General features: G+C 38.0%; 1 protein-coding gene across 1 annotated transcript in view; it reads left to right on the top strand.

Annotated features, from left to right (window-relative positions):
• The window catches only part of LOC118616897 (coiled-coil domain-containing protein 7-like), a 172591-nt gene that overhangs the window by 71281 nt on the left and 83491 nt on the right, over window positions 1-17819 (top strand). Inside the window, exons 8-9 of the mRNA XM_036242454.1 lie at window positions 1333-1416; window positions 4525-4641. Of these exons, the coding sequence (XP_036098347.1) occupies window positions 1333-1416; window positions 4525-4641 (201 nt within the window). The remainder of the gene's footprint in view (window positions 1-1332; window positions 1417-4524; window positions 4642-17819) is intronic.

Below are 17819 nucleotides of genomic sequence, written 5' to 3'. Positions count from 1 at the left end.
TGCCAGTTGCAGAAAGAAACAGAGAGCCTCAAATACATCTACTAATATCTCATTTAACATTGGTGTAACTCATAGTACTTTCACAAAATGTAGTTATGTACTTATTGGAAGTTTTTCTGTACTTTTTTATGTGTTTTCATTCATTTTGATAATGATACCCAAGCTAGTTTTCACCTCTTTATTAGATTGCTCTGGATGTATATTTGAGTGACAAAGGTCATAGTGCAACCTTTAACAGTTTTTGTGGTCTCAGCCATTACAACAAACACATCTACCTTATAATTCATGACAGGTTTCCAACCTTTGGTACATGTTCTCATACAACCAGCATTCATTCATAAAACATTAGATACATTGCTTGACAGAAGTCACTGATTCTAATAATCTCATTTCAATATGAATTTCTCTTTAATACTCCTGTATTATTCCTTTCCTCTGATCTAGTTAATAGTTTTTATTACAGCAAAATGTCAAATTACATAAAATAGCAAATGGAATGGGACACAATCCAATGCTGGTATACTAAAACCTCAATATAACGGACTAATTTGGGTGAGGGAGTACTATCTCTTAAAGCCGACAACCTGTTATATAATAAAGTACGTTTTCTGAATGTGTATGTTAAAAATTGACAAATTAGTTAAAGTTTACTTAGTCTTACTTATTTACACACATTTATGTAATTAAGTATGTATGAAAAATTTAATAGAAAATTTTCTATATGTATCACAGTAATTTTAAATGTATACTGAATAGGTCCAGTAAATGCCTCAATATAATGAGGCTTATATGATTGTTAATAGATAGCCCTTCAGCCATGGCCGGTGTTTCCCAGTGGTTAGAGCATCAGCCCACAGACTGGAGAGTCCCAGATTCGGTTTCTGCTAAGGGCACGTACTTTGGTTGCAGTTCATCCACGGCCCGATGTAGGGTTGTGTGGGTGGCAACCACTTGATGTGTCTCTCTCATGTCGAAGTTTTTCTCTTTCTCTTTCTCTTTCTCTCTCTCTCTCTCTCTCTCTCTCTCTCTCTCTCTCTCTCTCTCTCTCTTTCTCCTTCTCCTTCTCCTTCTCCTTCTCCTTCTCCTTCTCTTTCTCCTTCTCTTCCTCCTGCTCTATCTGAAGATAAATACAAAAATGTCCTCAGGTGAGAATAAAAAACAGTAACAACAAAAAAGAGAGCCCTTCAAATTCTAAGTTTTTATGAGAGTGCAATGTCAGACATTATTTTTTTTATAATAACAAATGTTAATTATGTAGTACCACATACACAATCACATATGTCTATTACTGGTTACCATAAAAAGTGTTTGAAATATGTTTTCTATTCATAGAGACTTATCTAGAACACTTGACAGATACCATTGGAAGAGAAAAAATAATTTCTGAAATCAAGGAACAACTTAGGAGTTATGCTGGTAAGAACAGAAATTTTTCAAGTTTAATATTTATAAATTATATCTTCTCTGAGATTTAACTTAAAATGGATCTTTAACGAAAACAGTAACTATATGATATTGTTGCATTGGTAAAATTGTTAATGAATTCCCTCTTATAGTTAGCTAAATTTTGGTCTTTACTATCAATAGGAAGTAAGCTAGGTTTTATTGGCTTTAAAACTCACCAAATTAGAAAGTAATCTATAAAATCCAATGCTCTAGTCACCTTGGAATATATTTGGTGTAAACATTTCCAACTGCTGTTCCATTCACTTTCTATTGCTGGATTAGAGAGGAAAGTTGATTTGAATTTGAAAAAGCAGAGACAACTAATGCATGTTATAAGAAGAGAAATATGAGATAGTCATTATATTGGATACCAACTACCTCTACATAATTAAGTTGGCACATAAATTTACATAATTCACAAGTTACACTGCTGGGTTTGGTCCTAGAAAAACTATGTTATATGCATTTTTTTTTTCAATGCAAGAAATACTGCAATTATGAACTTTTTTGCAGAACTGATGCTGAAAGGTATATTTGGAAGTAGCTGAACATTTAGTTATAAGCACCAAAAGATGTGTTCTCACTGAAATTTAAGATTAGAATAAGATTTCTAAAACATTGTTTATAAATGCTTGTTAATTCATTGTATTATGGTCACATTATTTTTTTTTAGATTTTATTTATTTATTTATTTTTCAATTTTTATTAATTCATTTTTGTTACAGATGTTTCTCCTTTTCCCCCAATAGACACCCTCCTCCCCATCCTGCTCCCCGATTCCCCCAGCATTGTTGTCTATGTCCATTGGTTATGCTTACATGCATATAAGTTCTTTGGTTTATCTCATCCACCCCCCTACCCCCTTCTCTGAGGTCTGTCAGTCTGAACCATATTCCTTTCAATGTCTCTGGGTCTATTTTATTCATCAGCTTATTTTGTTCATTACATTCCATTCAAATAAGTGAGATAAGGTGGTATTTGTCTTTCTCTGATTAGCTTATTTCACTTAGTATAATTCTTTCCAGGTCCCTCAATGTCGGCTCAAAAAATGAGATCTTTCTTTCTTACACCTGCATAGTTTTCCATTGTGTATATGTACCACTGCTTTTTAATCCACTCATCTACTGATGGACACTTGGGCTGTTTCCAGATGTTAGCTATTGTAAATAGTGCTGCTATGAAAATAGGGGTACATATATTATTTCTGATTGGTGTTTCAGGCTTCTTAGGATATATTCCTAGAAGTGAGATGACTGGGTCAAATGGCAATTCAACTTTTAATTTTTTGTGGTAACACCATATTGATTTCCACAGTGACTGCACCAGTCTGCATTCCCACCAGCGGTGTGCTAGAGTCCTCTTTTCTCTCCACCCTCACCAGGACTTGTTTCATGATTTGTTGATGGCGGCCATTTTAGCAGGTGTAAGATGATACCTCATGGTTGTTTTAATTTGCATCGCTCTGATAATTAGGGATGTTGAACACTTCTTCACATGTCTCTTGGCCATTTGTATGTCTTTTTTGGAAAGGTGTCTATTTAGGTCTTCTGCCCATTTTTAATTGGGTTCTTTGTCTTCCTTTTGTTGAGTTTTATGGGCACTCCATATATTTTGGAAATTAACTTCTTATCTGATGTATCATTGGCAATTATTCTCTCCCATATAGTGGGTTCCCTTTATATTTCAATGGTTGTTTCTTTTGCTGTGCAGAAGTTTTATAGTTTGATGTAGTCCCATGTATTAATTTGTGTTCATTTTTTCTTTTGTTCCTCTTGCTTTAGGCAAGAGAAAATGTTGCTGCATGTGATGTCTGAAATTTTGTTGCCTACAGTTTCTTCTAGAATTTTTATGGATTCATGGGTCACATTTAAGTCTTTTATCCATTTTGAGTTTATTCTTGTGTATGGTGTAAGTTGGTGATCTAGTTTCATTTTTTTTTTGCATGTAGCTATCCAATTTTCCCAACACCATTTATTAAAGAGGCTGTCCTTACTGTATGCTTTTGCCACCTTTGTCAAATATTAATTGAGCATAATGTCTTGGGTTAATTTCCAGGTTCCCTGTTCTGTTCCAGTGATAATATATGCCTGTTCTTGTGCCCGTATCAGGCTGTTTTGATGACAATGGTTTTGTAGTATAACCTGATATATGGTACTGTGATCCCTCCTGTGTTCACACTTTTATTCCTGAAAAAGAAAAGTATTATTAAAAATGAATTTAAAAGTATATACTAAAACATCTTATAACAGGTAAAAGCTGGTGGTATAAATATAAAATTGTTTGAACCAAGCAGTTTGTTTTTTGTTTTACTATAAGAAATTTGGTAAATTATGATAAGCCGTTTTTCTACATCATTAATTTTCAGGGTTTTTTTTTTTTAGGCACTTCCAATTACTTATTTCTCCTTTTTTATTGAATTTATTTGGGTAACATTGGTTAATAAAATTATACAGGTTTCAGATATACAATTCTGCAATACATCATCTATATATTGTATTGTGTATTTCCACCCCAAGTCAAGTCTCCTTCCATCACCATTTATCCCCATTTATCTTATTCTATTTCCTCACCAATACCTCTTCACTCTGGCAATCACCATAGTGTTGTCTGTGTCCATGAGTGTCTTTTTTTTTCCCTTAATCCTGCTTTAGTGTTTCTTATTAATAAGTGTTCTTGTCAATTTTTAATTAGCTTATATTTATTTAATGGTGAATTTATAATGAAATGCTCTAAACAATACTTACAAGAAAGAAATTGCCAAGAAGAAAGAAGTTGAAAGAAGACTATAGTAAAGATCAAATATAGAAATGACTATACTTTTTAAAGGTAAAAATGGAGTTGATTTAAGGGTCAATATTAAGGAAAATGCTAAGAACCCAGGGCAAAAAAAAAAAAAAAAAAAGCTTGTTCTGTAAACAAGTACTTTATAGAAATTGGAGTTATACACAAATGGCCACTCAAACATGGAAAGAAAAAAATATAATTGCAGAAATAAAAACTAATGCATGAGGTGGTACATTGAAGACTAGCATACAAATAGTCATAGTATCTTTGTAAAATTTTTTTTTTTTATTTTAGATGTGAATTTATTTAAAAACAGAGATATGGCCAAACAACATCAAGACAATTTTTTTACCATTATACCTAGTAAATTATCAACAAACATCATGAATTTTTCACCCTTTCGCAATCAAGGTAAAAAATAATATATAACAACATAAAATAAGTGTTTGATAGCTCAGAATATGTTTTGTAGTGTGCTTTTTAATTTTACTCTATAAAATATTTAAAACATTCAGAAAATATCTAACATAAAAATACTACATTATAATGATTTCCTTTTTATGCTGTTAACATCCCATTACCTCCTTTATTAGTTTCTATCATATGTAGGCATAGACTATATGTAATGATGTTCTATACCAGTATTTTTCAAAATATTTTATTGTGTTGTCTTTATTTTTTAATTTTCTTTATTGTAGAATTCCCACCTTACCTCCCTCACAATCCACATTACATTAGATCAATTAATTTTATTTTAAAAGTGTACACACACACACACACACACACACACGTACCTTTTTTGCAGAAATTCCTCATTTAAATGCTTTTACTTCCTTTTTGTTCTCTAGAGGATTTTTATGCCATCTCAGCAATACTTTTTTGTTGTTATTGTTAATTGTCTTCTGAAGATACTGTTCCAATGATTTTTTTAGATAGAGTGGAAAGGAGGGAGGGAGGGAGGGAAGTAGAGTGAAAGAGAAACATTGATGTGAGGGAGACACATTGATTGGCTGCCTCCTGCAAGACCCTGATCTTGGCTGGGGATTGAACCTGCAACTCAGGTATATGCCCTTCACCAGGAATCGAACTTGTGACCCTTTGGTCCACAAGCTGATGATTTAAGCACTGAGCCGGTTTCAGCCACGGCTCAGCAACACTTTTTAAAATACTTTTTTTTTAACCCTCACCTGAGGACACTTTTCCATTTTTGTTCAGATAGCGTGGGAGGGAGAGAGAAAGAGAGAGAGAGAAACATAGACATGAAAGGAACACATCCAATGGCTGCCTCCCGCAAGACCCCAACCAGGGCTGGGGACAAACCGCAACCAAGGTACGTGCCCTTGACCTAAATCGAACCTGCAATCCATTGGTCCATGGGCCAACACTCTAACCACTGAGCAAAACCAACCAGGGCAAAAATACTTTTTTTTTTAATCTCACGCGAGGACATTTTTCCATTTTTTGTTCAGATAGAGTGGGGAAGGAGAGAGAGAGACAGAAATATCGACGTGAAAGGGACACATCGAGTGGTTGCCACCCACACAACCCAACAAGGGCCGGGGACAAACTGCAACTGAGGTACATGCCCTTAGTGGGAACCGAACCCGCGTCTCTCTGGACCTCAGGCCAACGCTCTACCGCTGAGCCAAACTGGTCAGGGCCAAAAATACATTTTTAAATCTAGCATTTTAGTTGCTGGAATTAGCTCATTTGGGATAGCTAGTCTTATATACCCCTTGTATCCAAACATGTATTCTATGTTTAATACCATGATATACAACATATCTTCATACAATCTATTTCTCATGCTTTCATGAAAATAAAATCAAGAACAAACATAAATTTGACAGTATGTGGCCATTATACTAACATGCAATTTTTAATTATTGAAATGTTCTCTGCCTCTTTTACTCTTATTTGACAAATGTGAATAGCTAGCTTGGAGTCATAGCTTCTGAAATAAATCATGTCAACAATATTTTATTTTCCCCATTACTACCGCTTATTAAATCACTTAGCCTGTGGCTTCAGTTTAATCTCTAGATAATAATTAAATAATATGTAGTTTATAATTCTTTATTTAAATGGATATGTTCCATAACTGCATATCACTTTAATAACAAATGAACTGGGAGTGAGAAAAAATGGTGGCAGAGTGAATGGAAGCTACACAGACCATCTCCCAGGACCAAACTGGAATTACAACGAAAATAAAGACAAATCGTCAGGAAGGGGCAACCGAAAGGCAGCTTGCAGGACGACATAACTAGGGACACTGACTCAATCCTGGTAGGCTTGCGAGGATGTGAGAGGGGGCCGGGAGCCCACGGTCTGCAGCGGCCTGGACTGGGACCTGCTGCTGCCTTAACAGGGAACAGCAGACTCGGCTGGAAGTGGCACTCTTGGCTGGATCCTGTGGACTTGGGTAGGACCTGCTACCACCCCGGCTGAGGCCTGCGACCTCTGCTGGGTGCTAGGGACCAGTAGCCTCAGCTGTAAGCGGCCCCCTCAGCTGGGTCTTGTGTCCTCGGCTGGGACTAGCAGCTGCCTCATCTGGGTCCTGCAACCTCGACTAGGTGCTATGCCCTCGGCTGGTGCCGCAGCCTTGGCTCCCCTGAGCTGGGAGCAGTGCCCTCGGGTTAAAGTCCCAGGCAGCTCCATGGCGCAGAGCCCAGACAAAGGCTAAATTCGCAGCAGCCACTCACCTTGGGCTCCAGCAGAGGGAAGGCAGCCTGCACTGGAACTGTGTGGGGACATTCGAGATTTGGAGGGTGCTCAGAGCTTTTGCTGAGTGCAGCCACACAGGACTGTGGTCATCTTACTCCTTCCCAGGGCTCTGGGGAGAGGTGGCGGCCCCACCCTCAAGATTCAACCCCAGCTGGTGGCCATTGTAATGCTAATTGACGCACATTAACAACCAGCATCTGCCCCACCCTCTGGAAATCCTCTTACACTGAGCACCTGAGGGAGTTTTTCAGGCAACTCAGAAACCAAGGTTCTTCAGGTGACCTCTACTAATAGCCTCCAAGCAAAAAAGCTAGAGGATAACTACCATTCCCTGGGCTAGCAACTCTAACCAGGAAAGTTAAGACTTGACAGTGGTGTTTAAAGTGGGTCCTTCCTGGCTCATCCAAACCCAGGAGAGGGAGCCACAAACAGCAGAACATCAACACCCACAGGTGAAATTTGGCAGACTCCAAAGCCCACAGTGATAGCCAAAATGGTGAAACACAGAAACAAAAGCCAAATGAAAGAACAAGAGACCTCTACCAAAAATGAGATAAATGAGGTGCAGTTAAGCAAGTTAACAGAAGTAGAATTCAGAGCCATGATCTTGAGGAAGCTCAACAGCATGTGTAAGGACATGAGACACCATGAGTTAAGACATAAAAATGTTGAAAATCAACCAGTTGGAAATGAAAAACCACCAAGAAGAAATGAAGAATGACATCAGAAATAAAGGGCACATTTGAAAGTCTGAATAGCAGAGTAGAGGAAGCTGAGGATAGGATCAGTGAATTAGAAGATGGGGTAGAAAAAAAAATTAACCAATCAGAAAACCAAAAGGAAAAAAACAAGTAAAAAACAGAAAAACAGCTTAAAAGAAATGTGGGACAACTGAAAATTTAATAACATTCGCAATATAGGAGTCCCTGAAGAAGAAAATGAGCAATGCTTAGAGAATATATTTGAAGAAAGAGTGACAGAAAACTTCTCTAATTTGGTGAAGGAAGAAGGCATTCAAGTTCAAGAAGCACAGAGAGCCCCAAGTAAGAAGAACCCAAACAGGCCCACACCAAGACACAGAGTAATTAGTGTGCCAAAAATTCAAGACAAAGAGAGAATCCTCAAAGGGGCAAGAGAGAAGTAACAGGTTACCTACAAAGGAAACCCCAAAAGGCTCTCAGCTGACTTCTCAACAGAACACTATAGGCCAGAGGGAATGGCATGAGGTAATCAAGGTCATGAAAAACAAGAATCTGAGTCCAAGACTACTCTACCCAGCAAGGCTATCATTCAAAATAGAAGGTCAAATAGATATTCAGACAAAAAAAAAAGGCTAAGGGAATACATTAGCACCAAGCCAACACTGCAAGAAATGTTAAAAGGACTGCTGTAATTAGCAGGAATAATGGGAAGAAAACACACACACACACACACACTAAACAAAAATGGCAATAAATAAGTACATATCATTAATCACCTTAAATGTAAATGAATTGAATGCTCCCATAAAAAGACACAGAGTAGCTGATTGGATAAGAAAGCATGACTCATCTACATGTTGTTTACAAGAGAGCCACCTCACAACAAAAGACTCACATAGGTTGAAAGTGAAGGGATGGAAAAAATCTTCCAAGTGAACAGAAAGCAAAAAAAAGCTGGGGTAGCAATACTCATATCTGATAAACTAGATTGCAAAATGAAGGCCATAACTAGAGATAAAGAAGGCCACTACATAATATTGAAAGTATCTATCCAACAGGAAGATAAACATATATGCACCCAATATAGGAGCAACAACAGATATTAAAAATCTTCTGGAAGACTTCAAAGGAGAAATTGATAGCAATACAAAAAAAATTAAAAATTGAACTTCCATTTGACCCAGTGATCCCACTTCTTGGAATATACTCTAAGAAGCCTGAAACACCAATCAGAAAGAATATATGTACCCGCATGTTTGTAGCAGCACTATTTACAATAGCTAAGATCTGGTAACAGCCCAAGTGTCCATCAGTAGACCAATGGATAAAAAAGCTGTGGTACATATACACAATGGAGTACTATGAAGCTGTAAGAAAGAAAGATCTCTTATCCTTTGAGACTACATGGATGGACCTGGAAAGTATCATCCTAAGTGAAACAAGCCAAACAGAGAAAGACAAGTATTATATGATCTCACTTATTTGTGGAATATAATGAACATAACAGTCTGAGGAATTGGGTAGTCCCAGAGACGTGGAAGTGTGGTACAGACTGACAATCCCCAGAAGAGGGGGTCGTGGGGGAGAGATAAACCACAGAATGATATGTATCTAAGCATGAACAATGGACATGGACAAAAAAGCTGAAGACAGGGCAGGGTGGGTGGGGGAGGGGGGAATCAATGGGGGGAAAAGGAGAAACATCTGTAACAAAAATTAATTAATAAAAAAAAAGATTTAAAAAAATAGTAATAATAACAAATGAACTTTGAAAAAACATCTAGTAAACATTGACTGAATGGGTGGAGGGAAATCCAATGGTTTATGCATAAATTTTGATCTCCAAAACTATCATTGTAAATGTATTCTTCTAAATGTAGACCGCAAATAAAATATAGAAATAAATATTGTGGTTTGAAGTAAATGGGTTGGGATAAAGGTCAAAATTAAGGAAGATGCTGAAAATAGATATCATTTCCCCAGAAAAAAAAAAAAAACGTGCTGCCCAAGTAGCAGGATACAAAATTAACGTCAAGAAATCAGTGGCATTCTTATACACCTATGATGAACTCACCGAAAGAGAAAATTTAAAAAAAAAAACAATCCCATTTACCATCACAGCAAAAAAATAAGATACCTAGTAATAAACTTAACCAAAGAAATAAAGGACTTATTCACAGAAAACTACAGGTCATTGGGAAAAAAAATAGAGGAAGATATAACGAAGTGTAAGCATATACCTTGTTCATGGAGTGGAAGAATCAACATCATTAAAATGTCCATACTACATAAAGCAATCTATAGATTCAATGCAATCCCCATCAAAATACCAATGACATATTTCACAGAACCAGAACAAATACTTCAAAGGTTCATATGGAACCAAAAAACGTCCCCGATTAGCCACAGCAATTTTGAAAAACAAGGACAGCAAACCGAAAAATGGCGGCGGAGTGAACGGAGCTACACAGACCATAACCCAGAACCAAACTGGAATTACAACTATAACACAAACAAATCGACGGGAAAAACCAACAGAAAAGCAGCTTGTGAGGACCATACAATGAGGGACACTGACTCCATACCGGTAGGCTTGCTAAGGTGCGAGACAGGGTTGGGAGCACACGGTCGGCAGCTCGGCAGCGGCCTTAGCTGTAAGCGGCGCCATCGGGTCACACTCCCAGGCGGCTCCACAGCGCAGAGCTGGGACAGAGGCTAAAACAGCCACAGCCACTCACCTTGGGCTCCGGAGGAGGGAGGGCGGACTAGACTGGAACTGTGTCGGGACACTCAGGGTTTGGAGGGCGCTCAGAGCTTTGGCTGAGTGCAGCCACACAGGACTGTGGCCACATTGCTCCTTCCCAGGGCTCTGAGGAGAGGCATCAGCCCCTCCCTCGGAGATCCAACCCCACCCTGTGGGCCATTGAAGTGCTAATTGAGGCTCACTAACAACCAGCATCTGCACCACCCTCGTGAAAGCCCCTTGGCTGAGCACCAGAGGGAGTTTTTCAATCAACTGACAACCCAAAACTCATCAATTAACCTAGACTGCTACCCTCCAGGCAAAAAGCTAGAGGATAACAGTACATTTCCTGGGCTGGCAACTTTAACCAGGAAAGTAAGACTTGACAGTGGTGTTCAAAGTGGGTCCTCCCTCGCTCATCTAAACACAGGAGAGGGAGCCACAAACAGCAGAAAAACAACACCCATAGGGAGAACTTGACAGGCTCCAAAGCCCACGGTGCTAGCCAGAATGGTGAAACACAGAAACAGAAGCCAAATGAAAGAGTAAGACACCTCCACCGAAGATGAGATCAATGTGGAGCAATTAGGCATGTTAACAGAGCTAGAATTCAGACCCATGATCTTGAGGAAGCTGAACAGCATGAGTAAGGACATAGAGACACTGAAAATAAGCCAAATGGAAATTAAAAACCAACAAGAAGAGAAAAAAATGACATATCCGAAATGAAAAACACATTGGAAGGTTTAAAAAGCAGTGTAGGGGAAGCTGAGGACCAGATCAGTGAATTAGAAGACAGGGTAGAAAAAATCAACCAATCAGAGAAACAAAAGGAAAAAACTATTAAAAAACAGGAAGACAGCTTAAGAGAACTATGGGACAACTGGAAACATAATAATATTCGCATCATAGGAGTCCCCGAAGAAGAAGAAAAGGAACAAGGGATAGAGAATATATTCCAAAAAATAGTGAGAGAAAACTTCCCTAATTTGGTGAAGGAAGAAGGCATTCAAGTTCAAGAAGCACAGAGAGTCCCAAGTAAGAAGAACCCAAACAGGCCCACACCAAGACACATAGTAATTAAAATGCCACAAATTAAAGACAAAGAGAGAATCCTAAAAGCAGCAAGAGGTAAGCAACAGGTTACCTACAAAGGGAACCCCATAAGGCTCTCAGCTGACTTCTCACCAGAAACACTACAGGCCAGAAGAGAATGGCATGAAGTAATCAAAGTCATGAAAAACAAGTATCTGAATCCAAGACTACTCTACCCAGCAAGGCTATCATTCAAAATAGAAGATCAATAAAGAGCTTCCCACACAAAAAAAAGCTAAGAAAATACATTAGCACCAAACCAGCACTGCAAGAAATGTTAAAAGGACTGCTGTAATTAGCAGTAGAAATGGGAAGAAATATAGAACCACACTAAACAAAAATGGCAATAAATAAGTACATGTCAATAATCACCTTAAACGTAAATGGACTGAATGCTCCCATAAAGAGACACAGAGTAGCTGATTGGATAAGAAAGTATGACTCATCTATATGTTGTTTACAAGAGACCCACCTTACAACAAAAGACTCACATAGGTTTAAAGTGAAGGGATGGAAAAATTTTTTCCAAGCAAATGGAAAGCAAAAAAAAGCTGGGGTAGCAATTCTCATATCTGATAAAATAGATTTCAAAATGAAGACCATAACTAGAGACAAAGACGGCCACTACATAATATTGAAAGGATCTATCCAACAGGAAGATATAACCTTGATAAACATATATGCACCCAATATAGGAGCACCAAAATATATTAAAAATCTTCTGGAGGACTTCCAAGGAGAAATTGACAACAATACAATCATAGCAGGGGACTTCAACACCCCGTTGACAGCACTGGATAGATCCTCTAGGCAAAAAATTAGCAAGGAAACAGAGACTCTAAATGAAGCACTAGACCAAATGGATTTAATAGATATCTACAGAGAATTACACCCCAAAAATACAGATACACATTCTTCTCAAGTGCACATGGGACATTCTCAAAGATAGACCACATGATAGGACACAAACTAAATCTCTACAAGTTCAAGAAGATTGAAATCATATCAAGCATCTTCTCAGATCACAATGGCATGAAACTAGAAATCAATTGCAACAAGAACATGCAAAGGCATTTCAACACATGGAGGCTAAATAGCATGTTATTAAACAATGAATGGGTCACCGAGGAGATCAAGGAAGAAATTAAAAACTTCTTGGAAACCAATGAAAATGAACACACAACAACACAAAATCTATGGGATGCAGCGAAAGCAGTTCTCAGAGGGAAGTTCATAGCACTACAGGCCTACCTCAAAAAACAAGAAAAATTTCTAATTGACTGTCTAACCTCACAACTTAAAGAATTAGAAAGCAAACAAAAAGAAAACCCCAGAGCAAGTAGAAGGAAGGAAATAGTAAAGATCAGAGCAAAAATAAATGACATAGAGACCAAAAAAACAATTCAAAGGATCAATGAAACAAAGAGCTGGTTTTTTGAAAAGATAAAGAAGATTGATGGACCCTTAGCTAGACTCACCAAGAAACAAAGAGAGAGAACCCAAATACACAAAATCAGAAATGAAAGAGGAGAAGTAACAACCAACACCATGGAAATACAAAAGATCATTAACAACTACTATGAACAACTATATGGCAACAAATTCGACAATCTAAGCGAAATGGACAAATTTCTAGAAACACACAGTCTCCCAAAACTATTCCCGGAAGAGATAGAAAACTTGAACAGACCAATAACAACTAAGGAAATTGAAGAGGTAATCAAGACTCTCCCAGCAAACAAAAGCCCAGGCCCAGATGGTTTTATGGGGGAGTTTTACCGAACATTCAAAAAAGAACTAACACCCATTCTCCTCAAACTATTTCCAAAAATTCAAGAAGAAGGAAGACTTCCAAACACGTTCTATGAGGCCAGCATAATTCTAATTCCAAAACCAGAAAAAGACACTACGAAGAAAGAAAACTACAGGCCAATATTCCTGATGAACATAGGCGCCAAAATCCTGAACAAAATATTAGCAAATCAGATCCAGAAATACATCAAAAAAATTATTCACCATGACCAAGTGGGATTCATTCCAGGGATGCAAGGCTGGTACAATATTCGCAAATCAATAAACGTGATACACCACATCAACAAAATGAAGAATAAAAACCACATGATCATATCAATAGATGCTGAAAAAGTATTCGACAAAATCCAGCATCCATTTCTGATAAAAACGCTCAGCAATGTGGGAATAGAGGGATCATATCTCAACATAATAAAGGCCATATATGAAAGACCTGCAGCCAACATCATACTCAATGGACTGAAACTAAAAACATTTCCATTAAGAACAGGAACAAGACAGGGATGTCCACTTTCGCCACTCTTATTTAACATTGTACTGGAAGTCTTACCCACAGCAATCAGACATGAAGAAAAATAAAAGGGATCCAAATTGGAAAGGAGGAAGTGAAACTGTCATTATTTGCAGATGACATGATATTGTACATAGAAAACCCTAAAGACTCCCTCAAAAATCTATTAGACTTAATAAATGAATTTGGCAAAGTAGCAGGATACAAAATTAACGTCAAGAAATCGACGGCATTCTTGCATATCAATGATGAACTCACAGAAAGAGAAACTGAAAAAACAATCCCATTTACCATCGCTCCAAACAAATTACAATACCTAGGAATAAACTTAACCAAAGAAGTAAAGGACCTATTTGCAGAAAACTACAGGTCATTGAAAAAAGAAATAGAGAAAGATATAAAAAAAGTGGAAGCACATACCCTGTTCATGGATTGGAAGAATTAACATCATTAAAATGTTCATACTACCCAAAGCAATCTATAGATTCAATGCAATCCCCATCAAAATATCAACGACATATTTCATAGAACTAGAACGAATACTTCAAAAGTTCATATGGAACCAAAAAAGACCCCGAATAGCCACAGCAATCTTGAAAAAGAAGAACAAAGTAGGTGGGATCACAATACCAGATATCAGGTTATACTACAAAGCGACTGTAACCAAAACAGCCTGGTACTGGCACAAGAACAGGCATATAGACCAGTGGAACAGAACTGAAAACCCAGAAATGGACCGAAGGCAATACGCTCAATTAATATTTGACAAAGGTGACAAGAGCATACAGTGGAGTAAAGACAGCCTCTTTAATAAATGGTGTTGGGAAAATTGGACAGCTACACGCAAAAAAATGAAACTAGACCATCAACTTACACCATACACAAAAATAAACTCGAAATGGATAAAAGACTTAAATGTGACCCGTGAATCCATAAAAATTCTAGAAGAAAATGTAGGCAACAAAATTTCGGACATCACACGGAGCAGAATTTTCACTGATACATCACCTAAGGCAACAGAAATAAAGGAGAAAATGAACACATGGGACTACATCAAACTCAAAAGCTTCCGCACAGCAAAAGAAACAATCATCAAAATGGAAAGGCAACCCACTGTATGGGAGAACATCATTGCCAATGATGTATCAGATAAGGGGTTAATTTCCAATATATACAGAGTGCTCATACAACTCCACAAAAGGAAGACAAAGAACCCAATTAAAAAATGGGCAGAGGAGCTGAATAGACACCTCCCCAAACAGGACATACAAATGGCCAAGAGACATATGAAGAAATGCTCAACATCACTAATCATCAGAGCGATGCAAATTAAAACAACAATGAGGTATCACCTCACACCTGTCAGAATGGCCGCCATCAACAAATCATCAAACAACAAGTGTTGGCGAGGGTGTGGAGAAAAGGGGACTCTAATACACTGCTGGTGGGAATGCAGACTGGTGCAGCCGCTATGGAAAACAATATGGTGCTAACTCAAAAAATTAAAAATTGAACTTCCATTTGACCCAGTGATCCCACTGCTGGGAATATACCCTAAGAAGCCTGAAACACCAATCTGGAAGAATATATGTACCCCCATGTTCATAGCAGCACTATTTACAATAGCTAAGATCTGGAAACAGCCCAAGTGTCCACCAGTAGACGAATGGATAAAAAAGCTGTGGTACATATACACAATGGAGTACTATGCAGCGGTAAGAAAGAAAGATCTCTTATCCTTTGAGACGACATGGAGGGACCTGGAAAGTATTATCCTAAGTGAAAGAAGCCAAGCAGAAAAAGACAAATACCACATGATCTCACTTATATACGGAATATAATGAACATAACAGTCTGAGGAATACAGTAGACCCAGACACATGGAAGTAGGGCACAGACTGACATCCCTCAGAAGAGGGGATGGGGGGTGGGGGGGTGGGAAGAGATAAACCACAGAATTTATATGCATGTATGCATGACCAATGGACATGGACAACTAAGCCGGGGAAAGGGTGGAGGTGGGTGTGGTGGGGGTGCCAATGGGGTAAAAAGGTAAAATATCTGTAACAAAAAAAATAAATAAATAAAAAATTCATTAAAAAAAAAATTAAAAAAGAAAAACGAGGACAAAGTAGGTGGGATCACAATACCAGATATCAGGTTATACTACAAAGCAACTGTAATTAAAACAGCCTGGTACTGGCACAAGAACAAGCATATAGACCAGTGGAACAGAATAGAAAACTGAAAAATGGACACAATACAATATGCTCAATTAATATTTGACAAAGGTGGCAAGAGCATACAGTGGAGTAAAGACAGCCTCTTTAATAAATGGTGTGGGGAAAACTGGACTGCCACATGCAAAAAAATGAAACTAGACCATCAACTTACACCCTACACGAGAATAAAGTCAAAATAGAGAAAAGACTTAAATGTGACTCATGAATCCATTAAAATCCTAGAAGAAACTGTAGGCAACAGAATTTCAGACATCATACACAGGAGAATTTTCACTGCTACATCACCTAAGGCAACAGAAACAAAGGAGAAAATGAACATGTGGGACTATATCAAACTCAAAAGCTTCTGCACAGCAAAAGATACAATCATCAAAATGGAAAGGCTACCCACTGTATGAGAGAGCATAATTGCCAATGATACTTTAGATAAGGGGTTAATTTCCAATATATAGAGAATGCTCATGCAACTCAACAAAATGAAGACAAAAACCCAATTAAAAGATGGGCAGAGGAACTAAGTAAACACTTCTCCAAACCGAATATACAAATGGCTAAGAGACATGTGAAGAAATGCTCAACATCACTAATCATCAGAGAGATGCAAATTAAAACAACAATGAAGTATCACCTCACACCCATCAAAATGGCCACCATCAACAAATCATCCAACAAGAAGTGTTGGCGAGGGTGTGGAGAAAAGGGGACTCTAGTGCACTGCTGGTGGCAATGCAGGCTGGTGCAGCCACTATGGAAATTATATGGTGTTACCTCAAAAAATTAAAATTTGAACTTCCATTAGACCCAGTGATCCCACTTCTAGGAATACACCCTAAGAAGCCTGAATCACCAATCAGAAAGAGTATATGTAACCCCATGTTTTTAGCAGCACTATTTACAATAGCTAAGATCTGGAAATAGCCCAAATGTCCATCAGTAGATGAATGGGTAAAAAAACAGTGGTACATACACACAATGGAGTACTATGCAGCTGTAAGAAAGATCTCTTATCCTTTGAGACGACGTGGAGGGACCTGAAAAGTATTATCCTATGTGAAATAAGCCAATCAGAGAAAGACAAATACCACATGATCTCACTTATTTTTGAATATAATGAACAGAAAAAAGCTGATGAACAAAATATATTCAGAGACATAGAAAGGAGTATGGTTTAGACAAACTTCAGAGGAGGGAGGCAGCGGGGAGGGATGAAGTAAACCAAAGAACTTATACACATGTATGCATAACCAATGGATATAGACAACAATGCTTGGAGGGGATGATAAAGAGAGAGGTGTCTGGGGGAAAAAAAGGGAAAAAATCTGTAACAAAAATAAATTAATCAATTTTAAAAATATTTTTTTGAAAAAAGAAGTAGACATCAGAGGAATAGTGGTATGAGGGGTCCCTTGGTCTCTTTCCTTGAAGTTTCAACAATTTGTACACCTATAATTCAACAAAGAATTACCTTTTCAACACACAAACATATCTAAGAGATCTGCACATTGAAACATCTGAAGGTGGGCAAGTGGGAGTGAACCACAGAGGTGGAAAGGGAAAAGAGCTGAGATAGTGCCAGGGATTCAACAGCCTGGAGCTCACAGTGCTAAGTTCACTGCAGGTCTCAGAGCAGTGAGGGAAGGAATTAGGCTGTCATTGGCACTCCCTTCAGCCCAGAATAGCAGAGAGATACAGTGAGTATTCCTGCAGGAGCAGTCAGTACATGTTGTGGCTGAACCAGTAACCTGGGCAGAGATGAA

This window comes from Molossus molossus, unplaced genomic scaffold (genome assembly GCF_014108415.1).
Source record: "Molossus molossus isolate mMolMol1 unplaced genomic scaffold, mMolMol1.p scaffold_m16_p_1, whole genome shotgun sequence".
Classification (NCBI taxonomy): domain Eukaryota; kingdom Metazoa; phylum Chordata; class Mammalia; order Chiroptera; family Molossidae; genus Molossus; species Molossus molossus.
This window is presented reverse-complemented; position numbering and strand designations above follow the sequence as displayed.